The sequence below is a fragment of the Oryzias latipes genome, chromosome 7 (genome assembly GCF_002234675.1).
Source record: "Oryzias latipes chromosome 7, ASM223467v1".
In the NCBI taxonomy this organism is placed as follows: Eukaryota; Metazoa; Chordata; class Actinopteri; order Beloniformes; family Adrianichthyidae; genus Oryzias; species Oryzias latipes.
In genome coordinates this window covers 28,838,501-28,865,446 of record NC_019865.2, presented here as the reverse complement: position 1 = coordinate 28,865,446, position 26,946 = coordinate 28,838,501, and the positions used below count along the sequence as shown (strand labels likewise).

Sequence of the window (26,946 nt, the reverse complement as noted above, 5' to 3'; positions counted from 1 at the left end):
AGAAAAGAGGAGGGAGAGGCGCGGCCTAAATGACCAACAGGGGGATTTCTTTAGAGCAGAACCAGAGATGGAGCTGGTTTCAGTCACAACACTTTTTGTTGAGATTTCCCTTTTCTTCAAAAACCCAAATTCTGCTGCTTCACAAGTTGACTGCAAACCTTTTCAGCACAGCACTGCCACCTACTGGTGTGAAAAACCTCTTTCTCTACATTAACAAAAGAAAAGCACACAAAAAAAGAGTAAAAACTGCAGAAAAACAAAACAAAATAGAGAGATCTGAGGGTTTTTGGTTCTCAACTAATCTTAAAACTAGATGTATTTTTAATTATTCAGTACTTGATTAATAATTTTCTTAAGATTCATGCATCAACTATTCATCCATCTATTTGGTTCCGTTACCCAGGGCTGGGACGTGGGGCAGCAGTTTAAGTAAAGATGCCCAGACTTCCCTCTCCCGCCCACTTCCTCCAGCTCCTCCAGGGGGACCAACAGGCGTTCCCAGGCCAGCTGAGAGACGTAGTCTCTCCAGTGTGTCCTGGGTCTTCCCCGGGACCTCTCTCCAGTGGGAAATGCCTGGAACACCTCCCCAGGGTGGCGTCCAGGAGGCATATGGACCAGATGCCCGAGCCACCTCAACCTGCTCCTCTTGATGAGGAGGAGCAGCGGTTCTACTCCGAGGCCTCTCACCCTATCTCTAAGGGAGCGGAATGCCACCCTACAGAGGAAAATCGCAGCCGCTTGTTTTTGGGACCTAGTTCTTTCGGTCATGACCCAGAGCTCAACACCATAAGTGAGAATTGTAACAAAGATCGACCAGTAATTGAGAGCTTTGCTTTTTGGCTCAGCTCTCTCTTCACCATAACGGACCGGAACAGCGACCGCATAACTCAAACGCCGCTCCGATCCGCCTGTCAGTCTCAATCTTCTGTCACTTGTGAACAAGACCCAAAGACGCCTAAAGTCCTCCAGTTGGAGCAGGAGGACTCCACCCACCAAGAGAGGGAAAACCTTTCTCCAGTCAAGAACCATGGCCTCAGAGTTGGCGGTTCTGATCCTCATCCCAGCCGCTTCACACTTGGCCGCAAACCGCCCCAATGCATTATGGAGGTCCCAGCTCGTTGAAGTCAACAGGACATCATCTGCAAAGAGCAGAGAGGAAATCCTGTGGTCTTCAAACCAGACCCCTTCCTGTTCCTAGTTGGAGAAAATCTGTCCATAAAAATAAAAACAGAACCGGTGGTAGAGGGCAGCCCAGCCAGAGTCCAAAATGCACTGGTCATACAGAGATCGGACAGCCCTCAGTGAGACTGGACCCCATACTCCCAGAGCACCCTCCATAGGACACCACGGGGGACGTAGTTGAACGCCTTACTTCATATCACTTAAACACATTTTGTCTGGATGAGCGAACTGCCACGAACCGTCCAGCACCCTAAATAGGGTGTAGAGCTGGTCTACTGTTCCACGACCAGGAAGGAAACCGTTCCTGGATCTGAGGTTCAACTATTTTTGTCAGAATTAGTCAAACTGAAATGTAAATTGATGGTAAAACCAGGGATGAAAATAAAAGATATGGTCCCGCAGACGCAGAGGCAGAGCTCATGATGTTTATGAGGCCCGTCAGCATTTATCCTGGAAACAGACTCCCCTTAAGTAATGCTTACTTTCCTTCAAAGTTTCTTTAACAAAATAATATGGCTGAAAAAAACAGGAAACAGAGCAAGCACAAATAGTCAGAAAATGTTTCATGAATAAAAAATATATTTCAAGTTTAGTTCCAGTTAAAGCAGAAAACAGAAGCTGTGAGTTCTGGCTCTTTGGTCTCAAAAACCAAGTTGATTTTCCATCACCTTTCATTAATCAATGTTTTAGAAAAACAGTGGGACATTACTTTCTTCATGAGGTAATGAAAAAATCCAGTCCAATGCAGCGACTGCCCTGTTTGAGAGGGTGACCCTGTGGCCTCGTTCTTTCAGGATCACGAGTTGTCAGAGAAGACCTGACCCAGAACCGAGAGCCGAGCGCTGAACGGCTGAACGGGGCAGGACAGCGTCGGCAGTGTCTTCTTCTCTCCGGGCTTCAGAGCGATGCTCTCTGATTGGCTCTGGGGGGGCTCCTCTGTCCGTTCATCGGCTGGTTTTGATTGGCTGCCTGCCTTCTTTTTGGGGTGGGATAGGCTGAGCAGGGCGTCCCGCAGCTCCTGCCTCTCCTTGGAGTGCCGGCTGCAGCAGTAGAGAGCCGCCGGGTCCAGAGGATGAGCCTCCGTGTTGAAGATGAACCCTCCTGCTCCCAACACACACTGCCCCCCCTCACCGCCCTCCTCCCAGGACCCGTCTCCCTCCATACCCCCACCATGGAGGAAATGGGTGGGGTCAAAGAGCAGGTAGAGGTACTTGATGGTTTCAGCGAGGAAAAACGACTCCATCCTGTTGTCGAGCTGGTGATCACGAAGATCTTTAACCTGTGAGGGAGGGGGGCGGCTGTGAGACTGTTTAATCATTCAGGTTGACAATTTGGAGCTAAAACAACAGAGAGCCTGGCATTACAGATGTCCGTCCATGGACACGTTTGGATGAAGCAAAACCACAAGGGAAAACTCTGAACCTGTACAAGGCGGTGTAGGTACCAAGAGTATTCGGCCTGCAATAACTGTTCAGGGTCCATCAGGGTCCTGCGACTAATGATGACATCATATTATTTGATTGGCTATATTTTGGTCTGATGATGTTAGTGATTGGTCCGTAAGTTTACACGGTAACACCGTTCTTCTTGAGAGCGAATACAGCTCTTCGTGAGAAACATGGATGACTTGTACTTCGAAATTTCCCACTTTATGTCACAAGGGATTTATTTTAACTTCCCTTCCAGCATATCATCTGTGGCCAGCTGTGGAGACGAGCAGAAAATTGCTTTCAAGACATTCAGCATTTGGTTTAGTGCTAATTCTTTAGTTTTTTGGTTGGTTGTTTGTTTCAATGACTTGAATAATAGACACAAAATTAACACACAACAAAAAGGTGTGTGTGCTGTTTTTTTTGTTGGAAATTAGTACATGAATGCTTTCAACATGTTTTAAAAAATAAATATAAACTATGCAATCATAACTGTTAGAAACTGACATTTGGGCCAATTAAACCAGACTGCACACCTTAAATAAATATTGTTTCTCATACAGTCATTCATTTACTCATGTTGGAAAAATACGTTATATTGCCAATGTGTCTCCCTATTATACATTTGGTGTAACAAACAATTACTCCTTAAAAATTTAAAATGGCGTTATTAGTTATGAGGGGAAAAGAACTTTAGGTTACAAAATGAAACGTGAAATGAAAATATAGAGCCCTAGCTCGACGCTATGTGGCTATAGTAGTTTGTCCAAGCCGTGTTACCGTTGTGTGACGTTATCATTGGTGGCAGGACCACAAACACTTATTGCAGGCTGAATACTTTTGGTGCCTACACCGGCCTCACACTCCGGAGGAAGCTGGGGCTATCTCTGTACCCGTCTCTCCCTTCAGCTTTTGGTTTTTATTGTATTTAGTAGAAAGGAGATTCTCCCAGTAACACTTTTTCTTAATCAAACACGACTTTAGTTGTGTTTGTCAAAGGCAGTGACCTCACTGGTGAGCAGAAGCTCGGCTGGTGGGCAGACTTACGCTGGCGTATCCACAGGGGGTTCTGGAGACCTTCTCTATGGACTCCAAAGCGTCCAGGCCCAGCTGCAGGTAGGTGTGGTCACCTGTGGCTCTGAACAGGTACATGGCGCTCTCAATCAGCTCTAAAACACACAAGTTTACATTCATTTTTAGTATCGGCTGAAGACACCCACACTGAAAGACACCGACGGCTTCAAAGGAAACGTGGCGAAACATTGGACCAGATAACTGGTTCCTGAGAGCGCCACCTCACCTGGTCTTAGGGGGTATCCCTCCCTCTTATCCACAGTGTAACCCTGTGGGATGCTGTAAAACTCCGGCAGACCACCAAATTGCCTCCACACCGAGTAATAGTTCTGAAAGGTTCTTACTGCGCTGTCCAGGTTCCCGAGCAGAGACTGGACACACAACCGCCCCCCAAAAGGTTAATCAGAGAGCCGACAGAAGCTCCTTGGATGAAGGGGGGGTTGTCGTTTTGTTTACCTGCAGGCCAGGCCAGAAGGCCTCCAGACTCTGAAAAATGGGCATGGAGACGGTTCCTTTATGCATCTGCACCCAAAGGTACCAGTCATCAAAGCGGGTGTAGTTCTGAATGGCGGCATCATAAGCTGAGGAAGATCACGCCACAATTAAATGTGTCATCGACACGGCGGAGGGAGGGGGGTAGCTGCAGGGTTTTACCGTGGAACATGTTCAGCAGCTCTTCGTCCTGCAGCAGGATGGCTCCTTTCACCAAATACTCAAAGTAGGAGTCCACTCCAGCTCCGATGCCGGCGTCCTGAGCCACCCACTTCTTGGACAGGACATCGATGTGGTTTCCCACCTGAGCAGATGCAGAGAGGGGAGAAGGGTTCAAACCTTTGTGTGTTTTTACAGGAATGATGCTCCCTGAAACCGAAAACAGGCAGAGATACCAGTCCGATGTCAGATCTGGTCTTCCACAGAGCTGTCAGAGCCCGCCGGGCCACATCCTCGAACGTGGGGTCTCCGGTGAGGCGACTCAACGTGGCGAACTCCAGGATGAAGGTTCCGACGCCGGCGGTGCAGGTGACTGGCGTTTCAGTGGGACTGACACCATGCAGCAGGTTCACCGTCCCGTACGGCATCCCAGTGGGGGTCTGAAAAGCTGGAAAGATCCCTACAGTGATCTCTGACTGGTATGTGAGGTGCAGCCATGACGGAAGAACGTTTCATTCTTTTAATGCCCCCGTTGTGCCCCAAACCCTGTGCGTGGCGCAAGAGGCCAGTTAGTGCTGTTCAGGTAAGATGCGAGAGTTCCTTGACTGCAGTCTAACTTTTAGAAATAAGGAAATGAAACAATCAGTGCGTAGTTGTTGTGGCCATCCAACGAGCACTCACACCTCGTGCTTATAGCCTTAGCATGCGGCCAGAAAGCAGCCAGAACACGCACCTTCCTGACGACTAGAGATCTGAGTAAAGGGCACCTCATGATGCATTCACCCATAGGACATCAGTGCATGCAATTGATATTGTTCTTACAAATACATTACCATACATTTACCACACATATGATGTAGGTGCCATGAATTGAGTGTGGTTTTTATTAGGGTGAATGAATATTGTTTGTGTTTTGATTATAAGTATTATTGGCGGTAATCAGCGGGTGGGTCACATGTTTGTGGGCGGAGACATTGGGTGGTTTTGGCTCACCTGTGGTTTGTCCCCGTGTAAGATGGAATGGGGGGTGAGCTGGGTTACCGCTTTTTCGCTTTAGTGCCTTTTTCTTGATTCTTTGCTTTTTTTGATCACCTTACAATAAGTGGATTTAATGACCCTTTCGCTTATTGAAAAGTTAAAAATACAAACTTGGTTTTGCTTCATGGTTTCTTGAGCGCCATTCAATAACCGCAGCCAGCATCAGCCTCTCAGCGACTTTTTTGTTTTTGAAGTCGCTAAACACGACAATGGTACGTTCCATTTTCATGACGTCCCTCAAGTTAGCTGCACGGCCGTTGGGTGGACTGCGAGACACACCTGTGCTCCTTTATAAGAGTCAGCCCCCCTCTCTACAACCTTTTGCTGGTTTTCAAGACTTTCCAACAAGGTGAATCTTATAAACATGTATTGTTTCTTAAGCATTTGCCCCTTGTTGTACCTATTTTAGTTTCAAAACTAAAATGTCTAGTAAATTACAGAGACATTTTTCTTGATTTAAACATTTTGTTATTTTAAGAACAAACTCCTGCCCCAAATGATGTTCATTTTAAATAAAAACACCTCTGAGCCGTCACGATCTAAACCGCTTACTCAGCAGAATCATGCCTGAAGGGAGAAAGCGTCCACACAGTCCTGAACCATGTCCTCTTTAAAACCCAAATCAGCCATTTAAAGGTTTTAAAACTAAAACACAAACCAAACGTGTTTCATTTCAACTGATGCAATCAATGTGTTTTTTCTGAACTCCGAATACAGTCAGTTGGTTTGGTTTGAAAAAAAAAAAAACAAGTAAAGGGAATTTCGCAAAAAGCAGCAACTCAGTCAAAAAGCTGCAAAATCTCAAACCAGCCGCTGTTCACACTCTTGATTTATTTCTAGTTCCATTCCATATTTGCAGCATGTAAATCAAATGGATCCATATATATTTCAACATTTAGTACTAAGGTGCAGCCAGTGGCGGTTTTTGATATGGGCGATGTGGGCGGTCGCCCAGGGCGGCACTTCGTGGGGGGCGGCATTTGCCGTGCCCGATGCGTGCGTTACGCACATATAGTGTTGTGCTACGATCGCACATATAGTGTTGTGCTACGATTGATGTCAACGATATTCAAAGAGGAAGCTTGCAGCTTTTAATTTGAAATTGCTTCAGCTGCCGGCACTCAACACTTTTATTTTGATACATCAGACTGTTAAGAATGTCTTCATCCTATTTGCTCTTCACACTTATGGTGCAAAAAAAAAAAAAAAAAACAAAAAAAAAAAAGATGAAATAACTCAGAGTGAAACAACGTAAAACAGGCACATGAAAAGGAATTGGGCAGAACAAACACCCATGCTCAACCAAATTTCGACAAAAGCAGGCAATGGGGATTATTTCCCACAATTCCTTGCTCTGACACGGCAGACCCGACACGCACGTGACCACCGCCTTCTGCTGCAAGACATTTGCGGCCACACCTCTTTGCGGCAGTCTTTGGAACATAAGTCAAAAAACTCGAGAGGGGGGCGCAACTCACCGGTGGCTGGCTGAATCACACTAACAGGTGTGAGGGGAGTCTTTTTCTATCTGACAATCAACTCTGAGCCGCAGCTGCGGCTCCCGTCATAGAGACGGAGCCGCGTGTGTCAGAGGGAAGGGGAGGGGGAGGGGGGATGAGCGCAGACCATTTTTTATGGATTGAGGTTTTTTGGAGGATTTCTACTGTTGGTGTTGCACAAAATTAGGGAAATGCCAAATATTTTTTGAATAATCCCACTGATGAGTTCTATGATTTAGTCTTTAATGTTTTATAAGACCTAAACATATCAATCACAATAAGTTTTTTTTTTTAGATCTAATCCCTCTGATATGTTTCACAAAGACACACACAGGACGTCACACATTAAGAAATTATTGCTAAAAATGAAGCAGGAGTCCAGCTCTAAAAATAATGCTCAAAAAAATGATAAAAGAGCAACAAAAAAACGGAATTATTTGATTTGTAATTTCTTATTAATATTTCCAGGCTTTCTTTGTTTTGTTCAGAAGCATGTTCATATTTGTATAATTTTGACAGAATATATTTCTATGGAGAGCAAAATATTACAAGTTATTTAAGGTTTAACTTGTGTTCCTGTTTTTATTCATATTTATGTTCAAAAAGTTCAGTTTAAAAGGTTTAAAAGTTTAGCTTTAGTGTGTTCAGTAAATGTTTATCTTCTTCGGCCCAAAACCTTAAGCGTGTTTTTAACTTAGGCCCCCTGTGTGACTGAGTTTGACCCCCGCTGTAATACGAGGCTAGAAAAGTCATGCATTTTTTTTGTAAAATGGCTAAATAGAATATAAGGAACACAACAGGATGTTGTTGTCAAATTTTGCATGTGTGCGGGGGGGGGGGGGGGGGGCGCTGGTGGGGTTACTCGCCCAGGGAGTAAGTCAGTGTAGAACCGCCACTGGGTGCAGCTGTTTCGCTTAATAATTAGGAGTTACTTTCACTGGTTTTGAGACCAGTTGTAGGATGAGATCAAATCAGGATCAGCTTAAAGTGAAGCAAAAACCAGATCGTAAAATAGATGTCATCATTTGATAAGAATTTTAAACTTGAAAGTACACATTGTAAAGGTGAGGGAAACAATGAAACTTTGGAAAATAAATTTGTAAGTTTGAACAATATATATATTTTAAATTTTAGGTTGATCTTGATTTGACCCCATATGCTAGGATCCAGTTTTCTTAAAACCACCGCTTTTTTTTCTTTCTAGCCTCATACTGTAAGTATCCTGGAGGTTGTGCTCATGTGTCTGAGAAATTATATTCTTGATCGAATCATTTCCTTTGAGATAATGCAGGTAAAAGGGAATGCAGCTTCTGTGAGCATTTTCTCACCAGGTATCAGTCTCCTGGCAGCTTCCGCCGCCATCCTCAGAAGGGGTCCTGAACAGGGCCATCCGGGCTCCAGCTCCATCCCTGCCCTCCCCGCCAGCAGGTGAGCCGACAGCAGACCCCCCACCACTGCACACAAACACACACACACACACAGGATCAAACTACCTGAGTGTGACTCACACTGAAGAATTGCCCCTTCCTCCTTTCAAAGCAGAGAGGTTTAAACGGAAACAGAAAAAGGAGATCTGAGCTTTTCTAGAATAATTTCAACCTGGAAACAACAAAATAGCAGAGACAGAAACGTTGTCACTGCAAATAAATAAACTACACACGTGCAGAGATGACATATATAAAACATGCTGTCAGCTCCTTCAGTTCTGCAAAATGGCTTTAAAAAAAGAATGGAAGAAATAAGAGTCTGAACGCTTTAATCAGGTATATCAGGTATGGATGCCAAAGTTCATGATGATTCACGGCTTTAATTGTGTTCAATCAACATTCCCTTTGTATTCTTTGCTTTCAGTGTTGTGTACACAAAGAACTGTGGGACTGCATTATCACTCCCCCAGAGTGGACTATCTGGTGTCCCCTCTGCTAACGGACATTCAGACTTTTTTTCCTTTTTAACTTGTTGAAACAAAACTGCTTTAGCAGAGCAGACACATAGTCCAGGGTTCTGTTTGGATTCTTCTTTTTGAAAGGTTCAGACAGACCTCTGATGTTGGTTTCAAAAACGGATGCATTGACATCAATGTCAAAGTCCACGGTGTCCTGGAGGATGGAAGCCACTCGCTGAAACTCGGTGTGATTTCCTAAAACCTTCAGAGGAGAAAACATGGATGTGGGTTTTCTGCTGAAGGGTTGATGAAACACACAGAGGACGGTTCCTGCCAACAATCTGCTGCCATCGAAGACAACTGCAGAGCTTCAGTGTGTGGACGGTTGGTGGTTTGAGTGAGTCTACTCTAAATCTCACCAGCAGCGTGTCGAGGGCGTCGATCAAGGTCAGCGAGAAGCTGTGGGGACAAAACCAAAAGACGTATTGATTATTGACAGATTTAAAAAGGTAAACATCAACAGAAGAAACAAACGTTCAAAATCATCTTTTAAAATCTAATAACATAAATAACCTTAATGGAACGACAAAACAACAAAACATGATCTTGTGACTATACCAAGCTAAGTCCATGAACTGTTTTGTGATTAAATAAATCTTATCTAAAAAGGCATTTTAAACATTTACCAACAATCGCTCAAATCTCCTCACCTGCCCCAGGTGTCTTGTCCATCACAGGTGAGGGGGCGGAGCTCATCGTAGGGGAAAGCGTTGTCTAGGTAACTGTTGTATGCGTGGTAGAACATGGATTTGATGCGCTCCCTGAGACACAGGGCCGGTGAAGACAGACGTCAGGGTGGTGTGTGTTAGCATTCACAGGTGAACCCCAAACAAACCTGCTCTGACATTTGAATCATGCACCTCCAACCGCTGTGACTCCAACCAACAAAAAACACAAACACTTGGCTCTGAAAATGTCTAACATAGAGCTCTGTTTTGAAAAAGGAAGTGACAATTTGCACGTGATTTTCTAAATACCACATTAGACCACATGGACCCGGAGGAAGGGTAAGGGTTATGTTAATATGTGCGACCAACAACATCGAGCCTTGGACACGCTTAGAGTACATGCGGGCAATGGAGCAATGTGCACCGTGGCCGCACAGATTACATGTGAATTTCCATCAGTTGTTTTGCTTGGTCATGCAAATAACACTGGCCTTTGAAAAACAATGATGCGTTAAAAACCCCTCCAGCTGGTTTGTCATGGAGTTACTGACGTCACACGCTTACCTGCAGTGACAAAAAAAACGGATTCTAAGCAAAATCAACAAGAAAGATAAAGTTTCTTATTTATGTGCTATTTTGTTTGTTGCTACTTATCTTTTTTTCGGGGGGGGGGGGGGGGGGGGGGGGATAGTAGCAAGATATTGCATATGCAAATACACTCACTGGTCACTTTAGTAGGAAAACTTCTTCAACTACTCGTTTACGTAAACTTCTAATCAGCAAATCACATGACAGCAACTCGATGCATTTAGGCGTGTAGACATGGTCAAGACGATCTGCTGCAGTTCAAACTGAGCATCAGAATGGAGGAGAAAGGTGATTGAAGTAACTCTGAACGTGGTTGTTGGTGCCAGACAGGCTGGTCTGAGCATTTCAGAAACTGCTGATCTGCTGGGATTTTCACCCACAAACATCTCTAAATTTTACAGAAAATGGTCAGAAAAAGAGAAAATATCCAGTGAGTAGCAGTTCTGTGGGCAGAAATGCCTTGTTGATGCCAGAGGTCAGAGGAGAATGGTCAGAATGGTTCCAGCTGATAGAAAGACTACAGGAAGTCAAGGAACCACTGGTTCCAACCAAGGTCTGCAGAAGAGCATCTCTGAACACACATGTCCAACCTTCATGGATTCATCCTGCCTTTTATCAACAGTTCAGACTGGTGGTGGTGGTGTCATGGTGTGGGGGATATTTTCTTGGCACACTTAGTACCAACTGAGCATGGTTCCAACAACACAGAGTATTGTTGCTGACCATGTCCATCCCTTAATGACCACAGTGGACCATCTTCTGATGTCTACTTCCAGCAGGATAAGGCGCCATTTCATAAAGCTGGAATCATCTCAGACTGGTTTCTTGAACATGACAATGAGTTCACTGGACTCAAATGGTCTCCACAGTCACCAGATCTCAACCCATTAGAGAACCTTTGGGATGTAGTGGAACAGGAGATCAGCATCATGGATGTAAAGCCAACAAATCTGCAGCTACTGTGTGATGCTGTCATGTCAATGTGGACCAAACTCTCTGAGGAATATTTCCAGAACCTTGTTAAATCTATAAGACAGTTCTGAAGACAAAAGGAGGTCCAACCTGGTACTACTACTAGTAGTACTACTAACAAGTAAGGTGCAGCTAAGTGGTCGTCTTCTCTAACCACCTTAAAATAAAGATTAACATGACAACAATAAATCTAAGCTGTTTATAACCACCGCACTGGTTATGCAAGAGAGCGATCGGGCACCAAGCATCGATACCGCATCATCTGAATAATGAGAGAACGTGACACTGACAGCTGTTTGTTTACCTGACGGTAGACATCTCCTGCTCGGTGAACTGATGAGCCGCAGCATCGTTCAATAAGTAAACTAACAGCACAGCGCAGACCGGAGCCCGCATGGAGACAGAGGGCAGTTAAACCTAGCAAATGTAAAAATTAAAACAAAAAAAAACCCAATAATCATTGAGTATCTGCGCCTGTGAAGGTATCAGGAAGTTACATATGCAAACAGCGCATGCGCACATCGCCGCGATGCCGTTTGTCTGCGCGACTAATTTCATTGGTTGTTATAAAACACGTGACTAAAATCTCTGACGTCACGAAAGGGCTCAAAAGATGTATGGATTTTTTTTTTATCTTAATGTAGAATGATTCGTGTTATTATTTTGTGTAGATGCCATATTTAGGGCGAATGTACAAAATGATAAGTTGAAAAAAGAAATTAAAGAAAAAAATCCAGAAAAAACGTTTAAAAACAAATTAAGTATCAGATGAATCTTTATAGATATGGCACTTTTCTACGGTGGCCGTAAAGTGCAATTCAAAACTACAGATCACTCAAGACAAAAACATGATAAAGATCACAACAGAAATTTAAAAAAGTGAAGCAAGCAATAAGTTAATTATTTCTTATTATTTACATTTCAGAAATCAAAACAATTTTTTCTAAAACTAAAACACAATCCAAAAATAAGTTAACAAATAATTGAAATAAAAATGAAACATTTCGGACAAAACTTATTTACTGAACTAAAATCAAATTATAAAGAATTTAACAAAAGAAAAGGTAGGTATTTATGGAACATTGCTGATTGGATTATGAAATTTGTCCATCATTTTAACCAAAAGTTGTTTTTTTTTGCCATGAAGAAAAACTAACTATACTGCGTAAGAAACACAAGACATGTATTAGTATGCAGACATCCAAAACGTTTGAAAAACATACACGTCATCATTCAATCAGTGATGTCCAATAGTATCTACTTTTTCCAGTTTCTTATTGTGTTGCATTTTTTTAACATTTCATTCGGATTTCTGGAAATTACTTTTGTTTTCTGAACCATTTAATTTTTATTTAGTTTCATCTTTTTTTTAAATTGTATTTTAGTGACCGGAATATTGTTTTGATTTCCAAAATTGCAGGTCCTACATAACAAGTACAGGCTTTTTAAAACGATATTTTTCCACCTGCTTCTGATTCACAACTATTTAGATTAAAATAATACTCAGAAATGCTGGCTTAATCTTGTTTTTTTAACTATGTTCTCCATCATGGGAAAAAACAAACATGATTTTTATTCACTCATTCATTCAGTCATTCATTCATTCATTCATTCATTCATTCATTCATTCATTCATTCATTCATTCATTCATCTTCTTACCCTGCGACAGACTGGCAACCAGTCCAGGGTATACCTTGCCTATGCCCAAGTGGCCGGGATAGGCTCCAGCAACCCCGTGACCGCGAAAGGGAATAAACGGTTAAGAAGATGAATGAATGAATGAATGATTTTTATTCTGTTCTGTATTAATAATGTATTATAATGTATTTCACATTTGTCTATTGTTTATGTGGTGTCTCACACATTTGAGGAGGTTATGTAGTCAGTTATCTCAAAGCAAGAAATTAAAGCTACTGATGTTGAAATCAAGATATTAAAAAATCCACACAACTCATACAAAAGTAAAGGCAACAGTGGGGGAGCAATAGGATTTATTCTGTTAAAAAGACATTGATAAATACAAAGGAATTTTACAGGAAACGAAAGTTGATTTTAGTTAACTGTTGTTAACTGCTGTTAACCTGTTGCTTGCATATTCTTTACCACAATATTGTGAAAATTTGATACATGAATTGTTGGCTCGATCTGAACAAAACGATATGACATTTGATATTCAACATATTAGCAATGTGGGCGTGGTTAACAGAAGACCTCAGTTACCAAGGCAATCTAAGTTTGTTTTTGCAGATTTTTCTAAAAATTTCATAGACTTGTTTGTCACTGCCATGTGACCAAAAAATAAAATGTTTGGTATGGAAATAAAACCAAAAGACATATGCATGCATTTTTAAAAAATTCCTCGAACCAGTTTTCTAATAAGTCACAGAAAATCAAAAAAAAATAATTAAAAAGGCTATCCAGAATTACATAGAACAGCAGTTTCAAATATTTTCATGAAAGGAAAAAAGGTCACTAAAGCTCCATTCACACTGAACGCGATTCGGATGGCAAATTCAAATCGGCCGCCCCTCCTTTACTGGGCAGTGAATTTGCTGCTGGATGTCTGTCCAAAAATATGTTTATAAGCTTGACACCCGGGTGTTGTGGGAGGAGCTACAACCAGATGTTTGTAGCCTGATCACTACATGGACCGGTGTCTATCCACATATCTTATTTACTATGCATGAAAGACATGGATGATGTATAGAGATCAGTTTTATTTATTGAAAAAGCTCCACAAAGTCATTAATATTCACTTTTCCATGTCTGTGATCATTCAGATACTCTCCCAGCACTGTCCCCTTGCTGCAGTGGCTGTCCTGTCTGCCCGCCAACTCGCCTCCCAGGTATCCGGCATGGTGAGTGTTCTAGCTTCAGCCTCATAGGCGCTGCAAAAGCGTCACCCAACAGTAGCCTGGACGGGCTTTGGCAACACTGTTGCCCCGAAAGGGATACAGCAGGTTAAGAAAATGGATGGACGTTTAGGAGGAGAACTATAAGCCAACGTATTGGATGTGTATTCTACTTGCTGACCAAGTCACTGAAAATGTCACATCCCCAAAGCTGAGACCCTGATTGGTTGATGTGACGACGCGACCTTGCCAAAGTTCAAGTTTTTGAACCCTGGCTGTGCCGCGCCACCCAAATCGCACTCAAAAAGTCGCACTCAAATCAAACCGCAGGACCTCAAATCACGTCTGTGCTATTAACTTAACATTGAAACTGACTTCGGGTTCGGTGTGAACACAGGTTAACGGTGTGCACTTATATCTGTGGAAGACTTAAAAAGAAAAGAAACATTCATCTATGAATGCTATCAAGCTACAGCTAAAAATCTAAAAAGACAAGTAAATTAGGATAAAACTAAGCTTTCTTACTGTATTTAAAATTTATAAATAAATATATATAATCAAGCTCTATTAGATTTTAAGGCTGAAAGTTTATCAAATTAAACATGAAATAAAAGTCCGTAGTGTGGAATGACATTTAGCCAAAGTTGGTTTTGTTTGTTTGTTTTTCCACATATAACTCTTCCTTTTTGGCTTTCATCTTCTTCTTTACCCTGCACTTAGGTTAATATTAGTTTAGCTGCTAGTGTTCTATGTATATCTTTAACAAGAAGTTAACTATTAAAAAAAAGGTAATAGAATTACAGAAAAAAGTTGTTTTTGGCAGAAAAACAGTTTTTTGCTGACATTTGGTGTTTTTAGCCTGCTTTTTCTCCAGTTTCCTTCTTGATCTCGTGGAAGATGAGTCCGTCTGAGTTTCGTCTCCAGTTCAGATTGATTCCTCCTTTTTGTCCGTTTTCTCTCAGCTTCTGTTTTAACTGAAACACAACAAAATATTAAGAGTCCTTAAGATCTCTCAGAGAAAAACCTCCACCTAACTCATATCCTGCTGAGACTGCAGACAGCAGGTAGCTCATTTTTCAGACATAATTGGTTTCTAACATTTACAGCCAGCTAAAAAAAGATTAGCTGCAAAGAGAAGTAGAGAAGATAATGGATGTCATTAAATTTGTTTTATACGTATTTAACGAGTGCATCTGCACCAAAAGCACTACTGTAGACATGTAAAAAAATGTTCAGATGCTTTTTTGTTCCTCATATTACTCACCGTGAGCTGAACAAAATACAACAGTTAGGCAAATATGTTTCAAACAAACTCAAATTAAAACTAAAAATTGAGGTTACAATCGGGATTTTGTTCAAATAAAAGAGATTTAAGCTATATTACCAAAAGTATTGGCTCACTCATCCAAATGGTCACAATCAGGTGTTCTAATCACTTGGTCTGGTCACAGGTGTAAAGTCATCACTCAGGCAAACACTGTTTTTACAAACATTTGTGAAAGAATTTGCCGCTCTCAGGAGCTCAGTGACTTCTAGCGTGGAACTATCTTTGGATGCCAGCTGCGCAACAAATCCAGTGGTGAAGTTTCCTCTGTCCTAAATCTTCCACAGTCAACTGTCAGCTCTATCAGGACAAAATGGAAGAGTTTGTAAACAACAGCAACTCAGCCAGAAAGTGTTACGCCATGTAAACTAATGGGGACGGTTCAGAGGATGCTGAAGCTCATAGTGCAAAGAGGTCAAGTGACCTTCAGATTATCCCAAGAACAACACAGAGAGAGCTTCATGGAATGGGTTTCTATGGCCGAGCAGCTGCATCAAAGCCACACATCACCAAGTGCAATGCAAAGCGTTGGATGCAGTGGTCTAGAGCACACCGCCAATGGGCTCTAGAACAGTGGAAATTCCCTCTCTGGAGTGATGAATCACGCCTTTCCATCTGGTAATCTGATGGACGAGTTTGGGTTTGGAGGTTGCCTATGAAGGTTAAAATGCTCCAAAAAGAACGCACTTGTAGATTTGATGTGAGAACTTCTAAAATAGAATGTGAAAACTTGTGCATCAAAAATCTGCATCTGTGTGTAAAAATCTTCCGCTGTGAACTGACAAATTCTCATTTGCATGTGTTCATTTAGAGTTACAACTTCAAATCTGTGAACACAACTGCTCAAATGTGCTTCTGCGTGTGCTCGAATCTGTTGGCGCAAATCACAAGTGCGCTACAACTGCGCTCTGAATTCTGACACATTCCTTGCGAGAAATTTGTGTCAAAACTGATCTGTGTCCGAAAATGGAACTAGGGGGGAGGGAGGGTTAGAGGAGGCGGAGTCAGCCAATCAGAGTGCAGGACTCGGAGAACTTGATAAAGTTAGAAAGATCTTCACAGATTCGGACTTCCTGCTTCAATAACTCTTCTGATAAACGTTCAAATGTGACAAAGTATCTCAGTCATTTTGTATTGATAATAATAATAATGGATTGGATTTATCTGTGCTTTTCCAGACGCTCAAAGTGCTTACATTTTGTCCATTATTCATTCACTCCTCATTCATACTTGGTGATAGTAAGCTATGGTTGTAGCCACAGCTCTCCTGGGGCAGACTGACAGAGGTGTGGCTGCCAGTTCGCGCCTACGGCCCCTCTGACCATCACCGGGATCATTCATGCACATTCACACACCAGTGGAGCCACACTGGAGAAGTGTCTTGGGCCAGGGCCAGGGCTATTGAGCATCTTTATTATAAATCATGTGTATTAACATTTGAAAAGAAATGTATTAGATTAGATCAATGCATTCCCCGCGGCTGCCGCGGACCCAGTGACACCGCGCTCCGCCGTCGCTCGAAGAAGGAGAGGCGAGAATCCCATTGACCGACGGCAGAGCACGGCTTTCGCGCAGTCCTAGCCATCGCCCAGAGCCTGGGTCCGCGGGGAACGCGTTGATCTAATCTATTTTTTCAAATAGAAATAGAAATGCATCTGTAGTTCACTCTCTGTGTTAAAACAAAATGACTGAGATACTTTGTCACATTTTAACGATTATCAGAAGAGTTATTGAAGCAGGAAGTCCGAATCTGTGAAGATCTTTCTAACTTTACCAAGTTCTCCGAGTCCTGCACTCTGATTGGCTGACTCCGCCTCCTCTAACCCTCCCTCCCCCCTAGTTCCATTTTCGGACACAGATCAGTTTTGACACAAGTTTCCCGCAAGGAATGTGTCAGAATTCAGAGCGCAGTTGTAGTGCACTTTTGGAGCACACGCAGAAGCACATTTGAGCAGTTGTAATCACAGATTTGAAGTTGTAACTCTAAATCAGGGGTCTCAAACTCAGCTTACCTGGGGGCCACTGAAGGCAGGGTCTAGCTGAGGGAGGGCCGCAACTTCAACACACACACACGCACACACACACACGCAACTTGTGAGTGTCTGAGAGCCAATAAATTTGTATGGAACATATACTATTCAATTAACTATACTCTATTATTAACTGTTTTCTGTACAAAGTTTACTTATAAAACTCTCATTGAAATAAAATTAAATACGTAAATAAAGAAATCAATAAGTAAATAAATCAATAATACATTAATGTTTGTTCAGTCTTCTATATCTACTGTTTTCCAATTTAAACGCCCCTATTAACACAGTTCAGTTAACACTGTTGAATTATAACTATTAAACACTAAAGAAGACTTAAACTCTGTAACTTCTACCAATGGTTCTTCAGAACACGGTTTCTCTTGTCTACTTCTCACTGATGGACACTTGGCAGCACTTCCTCCCAAACAGCTGAGACCCTCAGTGTGGATGAAGATGATTGACAGTAAATCTGGACTGGACTTGAACTAATTGAAATTTAAGGTGGAAAGGTCAGAGAGGATGTGCTCCAAATTTTGAGTCAATGTTGAATACATATATATTTTTTTAAGTTTACTTTTTAAACCACAAATCAGTAAAGGAGAAACAAAATTCAGAAACCATTTGGATTTTCTATCTTATGACTTTTTGCACATTTAAACCCCAATCACCAGTTATTGTAGAGCAGCCGGTCATCAACTCCTATATTTTCATAGTTGGATTCAAACCGGGGTTTGTAAAAAAATGGGTGCTGTTCATTGGAGATCAGAACAATCATTACTGATACCTGAGATCAGAGAAAAGTTCAAAAAAGGATGGACATTCATGTTGGCGACACCAAATAAGTGCAGCCAAGATGCACAATAAGCGTGTTTGAGATCACCCAGGTGGACGAAACGCTGCAACTTTTTTGCTCACCTGTCAATCATCAAAAAAGTATCACCAGAAAGGGGCGGAGCAATGACCCCTACCTGAGCAAACACAGCTGGAAATTAAGTACTGCACTGACTGCAAGCCACCAAATGACAACAAAACATTGCATTATGGGAAATGGGTCCTGACGGTTTTTGTAGGTAATGATCAATTCAAATAAATTAAAATACCTATTGATTAAAAATGGGCTACATAGGTTACAAAAAAATCAAATAAATATAAAAGATATATAAACACAGATCATACTAAGGGGGAGAGGCATATTAAAACTAAACTGAATATTAAGGACAACTTCCTGTTCTCCTTCAGTCTGGCTGCAGCTTCGCCTACACCCCCCCCCCCCCCCCCCCCCTTAACACACACACACCCCCGGCCTGGTCTCGCTAACGATCCAGGCGCGGCGCTGGTTCATCTCAAACACGTCTATTGATGCATTTTTCTCACATGTTTTGAGTGTGTCTTAGATTAAATCTAGTTTTTGCTCGCACGTGTTTAAAGTTCAAGCCCGTTAGTTGTCACACATGTAGGTGAGGGACATTTATTCTCCGCAGCGACTCATCTCCTGCGGGAGCGGTGTGCTGCAGTAACAGCCGCGGACGAGAACCGTTTGGTCGGGGTTGATACGCCGCCACGCGCCTAACTGTAACCATAACCTTAACCCTCCTCAGGGTCTGTGCGGCCCAGAGAAAAGTTCAGCACCGGCTGCATGTATTTAGAAAATTACAAGCGAATAAACACGTTCTAAAAAGGAAAGTAAAGAACTCCTTAATGTGGTCCCGTCTTAAATGTTCTCCTGCTTTCAAGCCCGGTCAATGCCACGCCCCCAAGAGTCATATACTCCACTGTGATTGGATGGTTCGTCAGCTCTACACACAACGCTGAAAAGGTGTCATTCAGACAGGTGCAGATTTTTGATGCACAAGTTTTCACATTCGATATTACAAGTTCTCACATCAAATCTACAAGCTTGTCCATTTAGACACATTTTTACTTTCATAGTTGCCAGGAGAACGGTATGTTTCAGATTGCATTGTGCCTAGTAAAAAGAACTTTGAATGCTTCAGGATAGCAAAACATTTTGGACAATTCCAAAATTGGACAGTTTGTGGACCCCTTCCAACATGACTGTGCACAAAGCAAGGTCCATAAAGACATGGATGACAGAGTCTGGTGTGGATACACTTGCCTCTCCAGAACACAGTCCTGACCTATCTCAGTTAATATGTTAGTCAAGCCAGGTGAGCCTATACTTTTTGGTAATATAGTATATGTCTGTTTTGTGTGCCTGGATGACTGGTGCTGTGAAAACTCCACAAATACATTTACAGCATTCAGGACATTATAAGCCTGGTATCTTTGTGCTGAAGTTTGTGAAAGGAAAAAAGCGTTTTATGGTCAGAGTATGTCTCCAGATATCAATAACAATCATAACCTCTTAAAATGCTTATAGTAATGAAAAGTTTCTTTTAATGTTTACCAAAATGACAGAAAAGGAAATGTAAAGGATCAGGTCTGCGCATTACTTACTGTGCATGTGCAAAATTGAACCGCACGACTGGGTCTAACATACTAAACGTGCAAATGTTTTCTTCTTCTCCTGTTTTCTTTGATGGTGATTGTACAAGGATACCGCCACTTATTAACTCGGTTAACACAGATCCCTCCTTGGTGGTTAATTTGGAGGGTTGCTCTTAGGCGACATTATTTTTTTTACAGAGCTGTACTTCAGTCCGAGGAGGGTGTGGGTGGGGGTACTGTTACCGGGAGCAGATTTTTTTCTTCTTCAATTTTAATTATTTATTAAAGCATTACATGTTTTAGTTTCCTGTTTCTTGGAACAACAAACCTACAAAAAAAGGTTAAATTTACAGCAGCAAATCTAATTTGAATAACTTAACTGTCACAATGTAGGCGATAGAAAGGAAGTGATGTAAAATTTGTGCATGCTGGGACTGATCGGGTAGCAATAAGTACTTCAAATAACATCACCTCACTGTGGGAAGTTTAAATTTACCACGTCTATTATGGGATTCATAATAAAGCTTTTATATAGATACCGGTATATAGATATGTGCATGCGTGTGTGTGTGCGTGTGGTCTGGCTCTTTAAAAAGTGTTAAAAAATAAACCCACAATGAATTATTGAAGAAAACATCAAGCCAAGCAGGCCTTTTTGGAGGCTTTTTTTTGGAATTAGAGGGATTGTTGTTCTGTGTGTCAGATTGTTGTGTTGAGCTCTTTATGCTAAAGAAAATGTATTTGACAACAAGGGACACTGGATGTCCGTCTGCTAGGCGTTCAGTGTAAGCAGCTGAAACCTTTGTGCTCATAATTGAGGAATAAAGCTACTTGAACCGATTCACGAAGACTCACTTTACCTCAGTCACCAGCTGCTCCAGCACCACAGGGTCATTCAGGTTCACAGAGGCGTTTCTTTGCAGTTTCAGTTGGACGACTTGATGGGTATTTCGTACAACTTTAGGAAAAAAACAAAGAAAATCATGAGTCATGCAACTTACAGTCAAGCACATTTTTAACCTCCGATTTTTTTTCATCACATTTGTGGCCCATCGAAATTTTGAGTCTCAAAATTAAAAACACTAAAATATTAAAGAGGAAAAATAAAATTTCAGGGAGTAACATTTTTTTGTTTTTGAATTAAAAGGTTTAAAAAAAATCCGAAAGAAAATTCAAAGATTTAAAAATTCAGAAAGAATATTAAAAGATTGAAAAAATTCAGAATCCGATGGAATAAAAAACTTCCTTATACGATTTGTTGTTTTAAAAACATTTAATTGAAGCACCCTTTTCTCTGTTTGTATGTTTTTTAGAGCGAGAACCCTGACGAAACAAGTGCAGAACTGGAACAGCATGATGGGAATCTATGTGATCAAACATCCAGGTGGAGATGCTGCTCAGTAACCAGAAGACATTGGGATCAACGTTGAAGGTGTTACCATCCTTCATGAACTCAAAGATTGCCAGTGCTCATGCACTGCTCTTTTGCCTCGTGCATGACAATAACCCTTGTGCTATCTTAGATGACCCCCCCTTGCATTGACGTGTTATTCCTATCATGACAAAGGTGGATAAAGGTGGAAAGATTTCATGTAATCCATGGACACCAGTGAAGATCACAAATCATTGAAGAAAAAAGGTTCAGAGCTCTGTCTAGTGGGTCTAGATGACCCAACTCCCAATGTTAAAGTGCCTAGGATAGCACAAGGGATAAAGCTGCTGTTTACAGACAAAACCAGGAGTTTCTCATTATATTATATTATATTATAATATAATATATAAATATAATATATTATATTATATTAAATACAATATATCATTATATTACTCATTATATTGGCTGAACTTAACCATGTAACATAAGTTTATTGTGAATGTTGAACATAAACACAAATAAATCCATCTAAGTAGCACCAACTTAAGAAAGCGCTTTACAACGTACTTAACTGAAATGAGTAAATCGAAAGTAAACGATTGCAGTAAAACCTACTTGACAGACTTACGTGGAAACACTTGACATACATAACATGTTTAAGTAAAGCGAACAGCTTTTTTTTTGTGCTGATTGTCTAAATGCTTTTATAAAGACTCCACAATGTGCACATCCATCATTGTAAAAGTTCAGATGTTTGTTTTTGTGGGTGAAACGCAGACACACTGCTGAGGCCGGCTCCAGGATGACGTCATGAAATGGGCGGCACCCACAAGGAGCAAAAAGGCGGTGCCTTCTGGGTAGGAAATGAGCTTCAAAAATAACTCATTTAATTAATAAAAGGTTCTTTAGTTTGCCAAAGCTGGTTATTATGTATTTGGATATAGTTTACTCTAAAGATCTTAAGAAAAGCATGATACAGGCCCTTTTAAAACACAAGAGCAGTCCAATTAATTTCTTTTTCGTGCTCTCTTTACAAAGGTCTCACCTGCAGAAAATCACGTTAAAATGTTAGAATCTAACATTTTAAAAACTCAGACTTAGAGCAAAACTTTTCTTACTGTGGAAGCAAACGGATGCCCTTCTGTCAGTACAGTTCCAGTCCTCCCATTTTCCTTGGTCTTCAAAGTTTGCCACTGCACAGTCTTCATCGTTGCTACTGGGTTGTCCATCTTTCCAGTACCTTAATGTGGGCAGGCTCCCATTTATCAATCTCCAAGCTCCTCTGTAAAGGCCGATCCAGATGTTTTCTGCTAAAGCTTTCATGTCCCTTATCTGCAGGTTCTCTGCCTCGTTTCTGATACTAGCTAGATCTGTGTAATGATTTCTGCAGTAGGACTGAGCGGCAGGCCAGGACATGTTAGTGTTAATGTAGTGAAATGTTGCACTTGTTCCTGAAAACAAAAGAAAAGAAAGTGTTTCTGAAACTGCTCATTAAAATAGCTGGTTCAGTATTTTCGTTGCAAACCTATTTTGGAAAACTTTGAAGCAAAATTTTTACAAATGTAAAATTTTTCTTTTTAACTTAATAAACTGACACCTCTTGTCAAAGTACAATTTTCTTTTAGCTGTGTTTAAACAAAAAAAACATAAAAAAAGTATATTTGAAACTAAAACAAGCAAAAAAGCATACTTAATCTTATAGCCAGCAGATATCCCCTGGCATCAGTCATAATCAGGATATTTCTTAGTTTGAATGCCAAAAGTAAATTTGTAAAAATGAACATTTATTTTATTCCCAATTACATTTTACATAGTAGAACAATTACCCAGAAATTGGCACCAAAATAAGTTCTGTATTTCTGTTTTCTGTGCAGTGGAGAAATAAAAACCAACAAAGCAGGCTGGGATTGCTGTTTGTATTGTTGCAAAGGTGGATTCCAATCATGAAATTCACCAAGTTCCAGAGAGCTGCTCATTGTTTTTAGAGGCAGTCTGCCAATTCTAAGACCTGAATTTAGTGACCGGTATTTGGAATGGCAAACCAAAGCTTTTTTCAATACGGTAATTAAAGAAAACCTATTGTGTCTGACAAATTTCATCTGATGTATCATTGCCTAGTTGCAGTTATGCAGAGCCTTCTAAACCAAATTTGAACATATTGTTTGGGTGAATTTTATCGTCAAATATAAAGTGTTTCATGCCCTTTCTAAAAGCTTTTGTCACATGCTCCCATACAGGGGTTGACCTGTCCACGTGGTGAAGGATTTTGGTTGTCCGGGCCCATGGGGGGTGGTAGAGAGTCAGTGGCGGAGCGCGCATTACACACCTGGGCTATACGTCTGAATCACTCAACCACTCATTAAACATTTTACGATGCAGAAATGAGCTTTTCATTGCATATTGAAAATTCTTGTAGCCACAATAAATGCTCTAAATAAACTGAATAAACAAAACAGTAAAACAAATCTTGTTTTGGAACTAGAGCTCTGGAAATTGCCGAGTCTGTCCAGTTGTGTTTCTGCGTAGGTTTAATTTGCTTTAGAGCCAAAAATGTCAGCTTGACAGATGCATTGGACACACAAATCTGTACAGCTGCTTCATGATTCACTCAGATTTTTCTCATGAAGGAAATCAAAGATATCAGTGGGAGATTTTCCTGCAAAATCCTCCATGGCCTACATGGCAGTCAGCTCTGTTTTGAACTGAAACAGATCAACAAAGTGCTCTGTGTCAAACTGGACAGGGCTGCATGAGACTTCCTGAAACTTCTGTCCAATCACAAGGTTGGAAAATTGTGGCGTTGCCAAAGCCTGCTGGAAGGCCCTGCTGACACCAACTCAAAATCTGATTGGTTGAAGGAAATGAATGTCGGACTAATATTGAAGGCCTCTTAAGCTCTGAACCTGCCTGGCAACAAAGGATGCGATTGATTAAATACTCCAATGTGAAAATACATCTGTCTAGAAGCATCATAACCATCATAAACATAATAAAATGGCCTATGGTGCCTATGGTAAATATATTGTGAAGTATTCTAAGGCTAATTTAAATTACCGGTACGCACTTATGATGTGTGGGTGATGCTGTTGTGCAGTGCCCTTATGCACATTTTAGTTGTAGGTAATGTAGGAGTAGTTCACCCTTACCTACCCTCGCGTGTTGCTTCATTGTTCAATGTGACCTGACATCCACAGCAAGCCCAAAAAAGTGGCATGGACATTTTTGCTCTACGGGTTTACTGAGCGGTTAATGACTTAGATATTTTGTGTGGGCCGCCTGTGCGCCTCAGGTTTACTCATTTTTCACACACAGACAGCCATTGTTTGCACCGGTGAGCGCAGTTGTAACAAAAGGCTTAAATTTACTCTGCTGCAGGTGTGATTGGAAAGATTTTAATCAAATTATTTTATTGATATTATTGAGATTTGTAAAATCTTCATGGTTATTTTTCTAAACCTGTTACACAGCCCTCATAACCAATGAGCACTTTGATCATCACACACCTGCTTCTATTTACAAACTGTGTCCACTTAGAAAAACTGCTATGAGAATGCAAACCAAGCCACAAAAAAAAAAATTGGCAATCATCCAGACCTAAGACGCAAATTTTCCATGTACAAAAACAATCAAAATGTTTACTGCATGCAGGGAAGCTGATATATGGATCTGAAAATTGCCTTGTTCGTGTTAAATCTGCCTCACCTGTGACTTTGGCGCAGATTGGTTTGCGGGTCCACTCACAAGGTACATCATTCCACTGTCCAGAATCGTACATTTCAACACACTGCACTTTGCCCAGATAAAAGTTTGGTTCTGCCGGAGACCAGTTTTTGTAGTCAGCTTCTCCTTGTTGGTAGAAATTTGTGTCCTGCAGCGACCAACTCCAGCTGCTCCAGTCGTTGTACATACCAATCCAGGCAACCTGAAACCATCAATCCTTTTTTAACCGCATAAAATGTTGTTTACTCCTCATTTTATTAGTTACTTTTTAACCAGTGTTTAATATCAAATCAAATCAACCTTTATTTACATAGCACTTTTACAACAACACATGTCACTCAAAGTGCTGTGCATAAAATACAATAAAATTTAAAAACAAGATGACAAGACAAACAGTGCCGACAACCCCCCCCCCCCCCCCCCCCCACCCACCCACACACACACACACACACAGACACACACCATGATAAAAAAGTGATAGAATGATGGAATGTAGATACCTGGCTTCCTCCTGAAGTGGGGAAACGATATTTTGGGGACATGTCCACATCAGTGACCGACCCCCCCACCCAAGTTCGCGGAGAACACTACCACAGGACCCCCAAGATCCGATCAAAAGAGTCAGACCCGTGAGATCCCATTGCAGCGACCCCGTTCACTGAGAAGGTCAGTCACCGATGTGGAGGATCCCTCAGAGGAAAACACTGATAAATAAAATGTAAAAGAAATAAAATCAAAATATATTTAAAACATGAACAAGAATCGAATAATTACATAAACCTTAATAGACATGTGCAATGGTAAGTGTGACTAAAAAATTTAAAATAAATACAAATAAATAAATGTACATACACACATAATACTAGTAAAAAGAGAAAATAAATAATTTAAATATCAAATAAATTCCTAAAATTCAACTAAAAGCTAAATTAAAAAGGTAGGTCTTGAGCCTTCCTTTCAAAACATGAACAGTTTCTGCGGCCCTGAGGCTCTCTGGGAGGCTGTTCCACAGGAGAGGTCCGTAAAAACTGAATGAGGCCTCGCCGTATTTTTTTGTTCTAACTTTTGGAATAACCAAAAGGCCGGTATCAGAGGACCTCAGGGTCCGCGAGGGCTCAGACTTTGAAATCATGTCATATTAATATGAAGGCCCGAGACCATAAAAACATTTATAAACCAAATATGTTGTGAGGCAGAAACAGAGACATACACCTATCATCCCTACTGCTCCACAGTGACCAGTTCCAACCTCTGTTTAATTTAGCAGTTAGGAGAAGCATGCATACCAGCATTTTTTTTTAAATTTACTGCACTTTTACTTGTGGACGAATTGGCTTTTAATGGAAGAAAAACCTTTTCTTTACAATAACTTGAAACTGAATTAATACAAGTTAGTGCCTGATCTTTCAATTTCTCAAGAGCCGTGATGTTGTGAGGTTGTTGCTGGGCAACACAGACTTCCTCCAAAGACTATTGGATTAAGGTCATGAGACTGGCTAGATAAAATCATTGAGAAATAGCTGTTTATTGCTCCAAAGAAGTTTACTTTGGCTTTTTGGAGCCAGCGAGTATTTCCTATTTGGAATGTAAATCAGGAAATACTAGATATTAGCAAAACTTAGATACTTTTATAATTAATTTGAAAAAATAAAAACCCTAAAAAAAGTCTTAAAATTGTTGTGGTCCTTCCTGTGTAGTGATTCTGCTCCATGGCAGGAATGCATTGTGGGAGCTAGGATTATTTTTGATTGTGTTGTTAAACCCTGAGTGAGTTGGTTATTTCCAGGGAAGACATTTGCGATGTTATTCTGTTCTGTTGAATTCTGGAAAGGCCCATTAAATGAGGACATTGAACTCTGCCACCATATTGTGCCTCCTTAACCTCCAGTTGCCTGGGGTCATGTGGTGTATGAGACATGGATTTGGCGACAGGCGCTAGCACCTCACTGGTCAGAATAGTTGTGTTCTGCTCCATCCTGATCTACGTGACAGAGCAGTCGCCACAATATCATGTTTGCAATATGTTTATGTTTAAACTTTCTTTGATCCACATCTGATTTAATAACCCTGAATTGTTTTTTTTTTCTGCATAAAGTTGATCTGAATTTCAGATAAGACCAATCATCCAAATCCTGGTTCCTTTGGG

At 41.1% G+C, this 26,946-nt stretch overlaps 1 protein-coding gene and 1 long non-coding RNA gene across 2 annotated transcripts; both read right to left on the bottom strand.

Moving 5' to 3' along the window:
• Positions 1 to 1,741: 1,741 nt before the first annotated feature.
• edem2 (ER degradation enhancing alpha-mannosidase like protein 2) lies at positions 1,742 to 11,567 on the bottom strand. The gene is made up of 11 exons (XM_004086300.4): positions 11,352 to 11,567; positions 9,470 to 9,580; positions 9,179 to 9,218; positions 8,916 to 9,021; positions 8,203 to 8,328; positions 4,574 to 4,785; positions 4,341 to 4,482; positions 4,143 to 4,267; positions 3,913 to 4,057; positions 3,660 to 3,781; positions 1,742 to 2,461 (listed from the first exon to the last, which is right to left on the bottom strand). The coding sequence occupies exons 1-11, from the start codon at positions 11,441 to 11,443 to the stop codon at positions 1,979 to 1,981; spliced, it is 1,704 nt and encodes a 567-aa protein (XP_004086348.1). The 5' UTR covers positions 11,444 to 11,567; the 3' UTR covers positions 1,742 to 1,978.
• A 1,455-nt stretch (positions 11,568 to 13,022) lies between these two features.
• On the bottom strand, positions 13,023 to 20,681 carry LOC111947629. The gene is made up of 2 exons (XR_002873488.1): positions 20,566 to 20,681; positions 13,023 to 14,874 (listed from the first exon to the last, which is right to left on the bottom strand). It is a non-coding gene; the product is annotated as an uncharacterized LOC111947629 (long non-coding RNA).
• Positions 20,682 to 26,946: the final 6,265 nt, after the last annotated feature.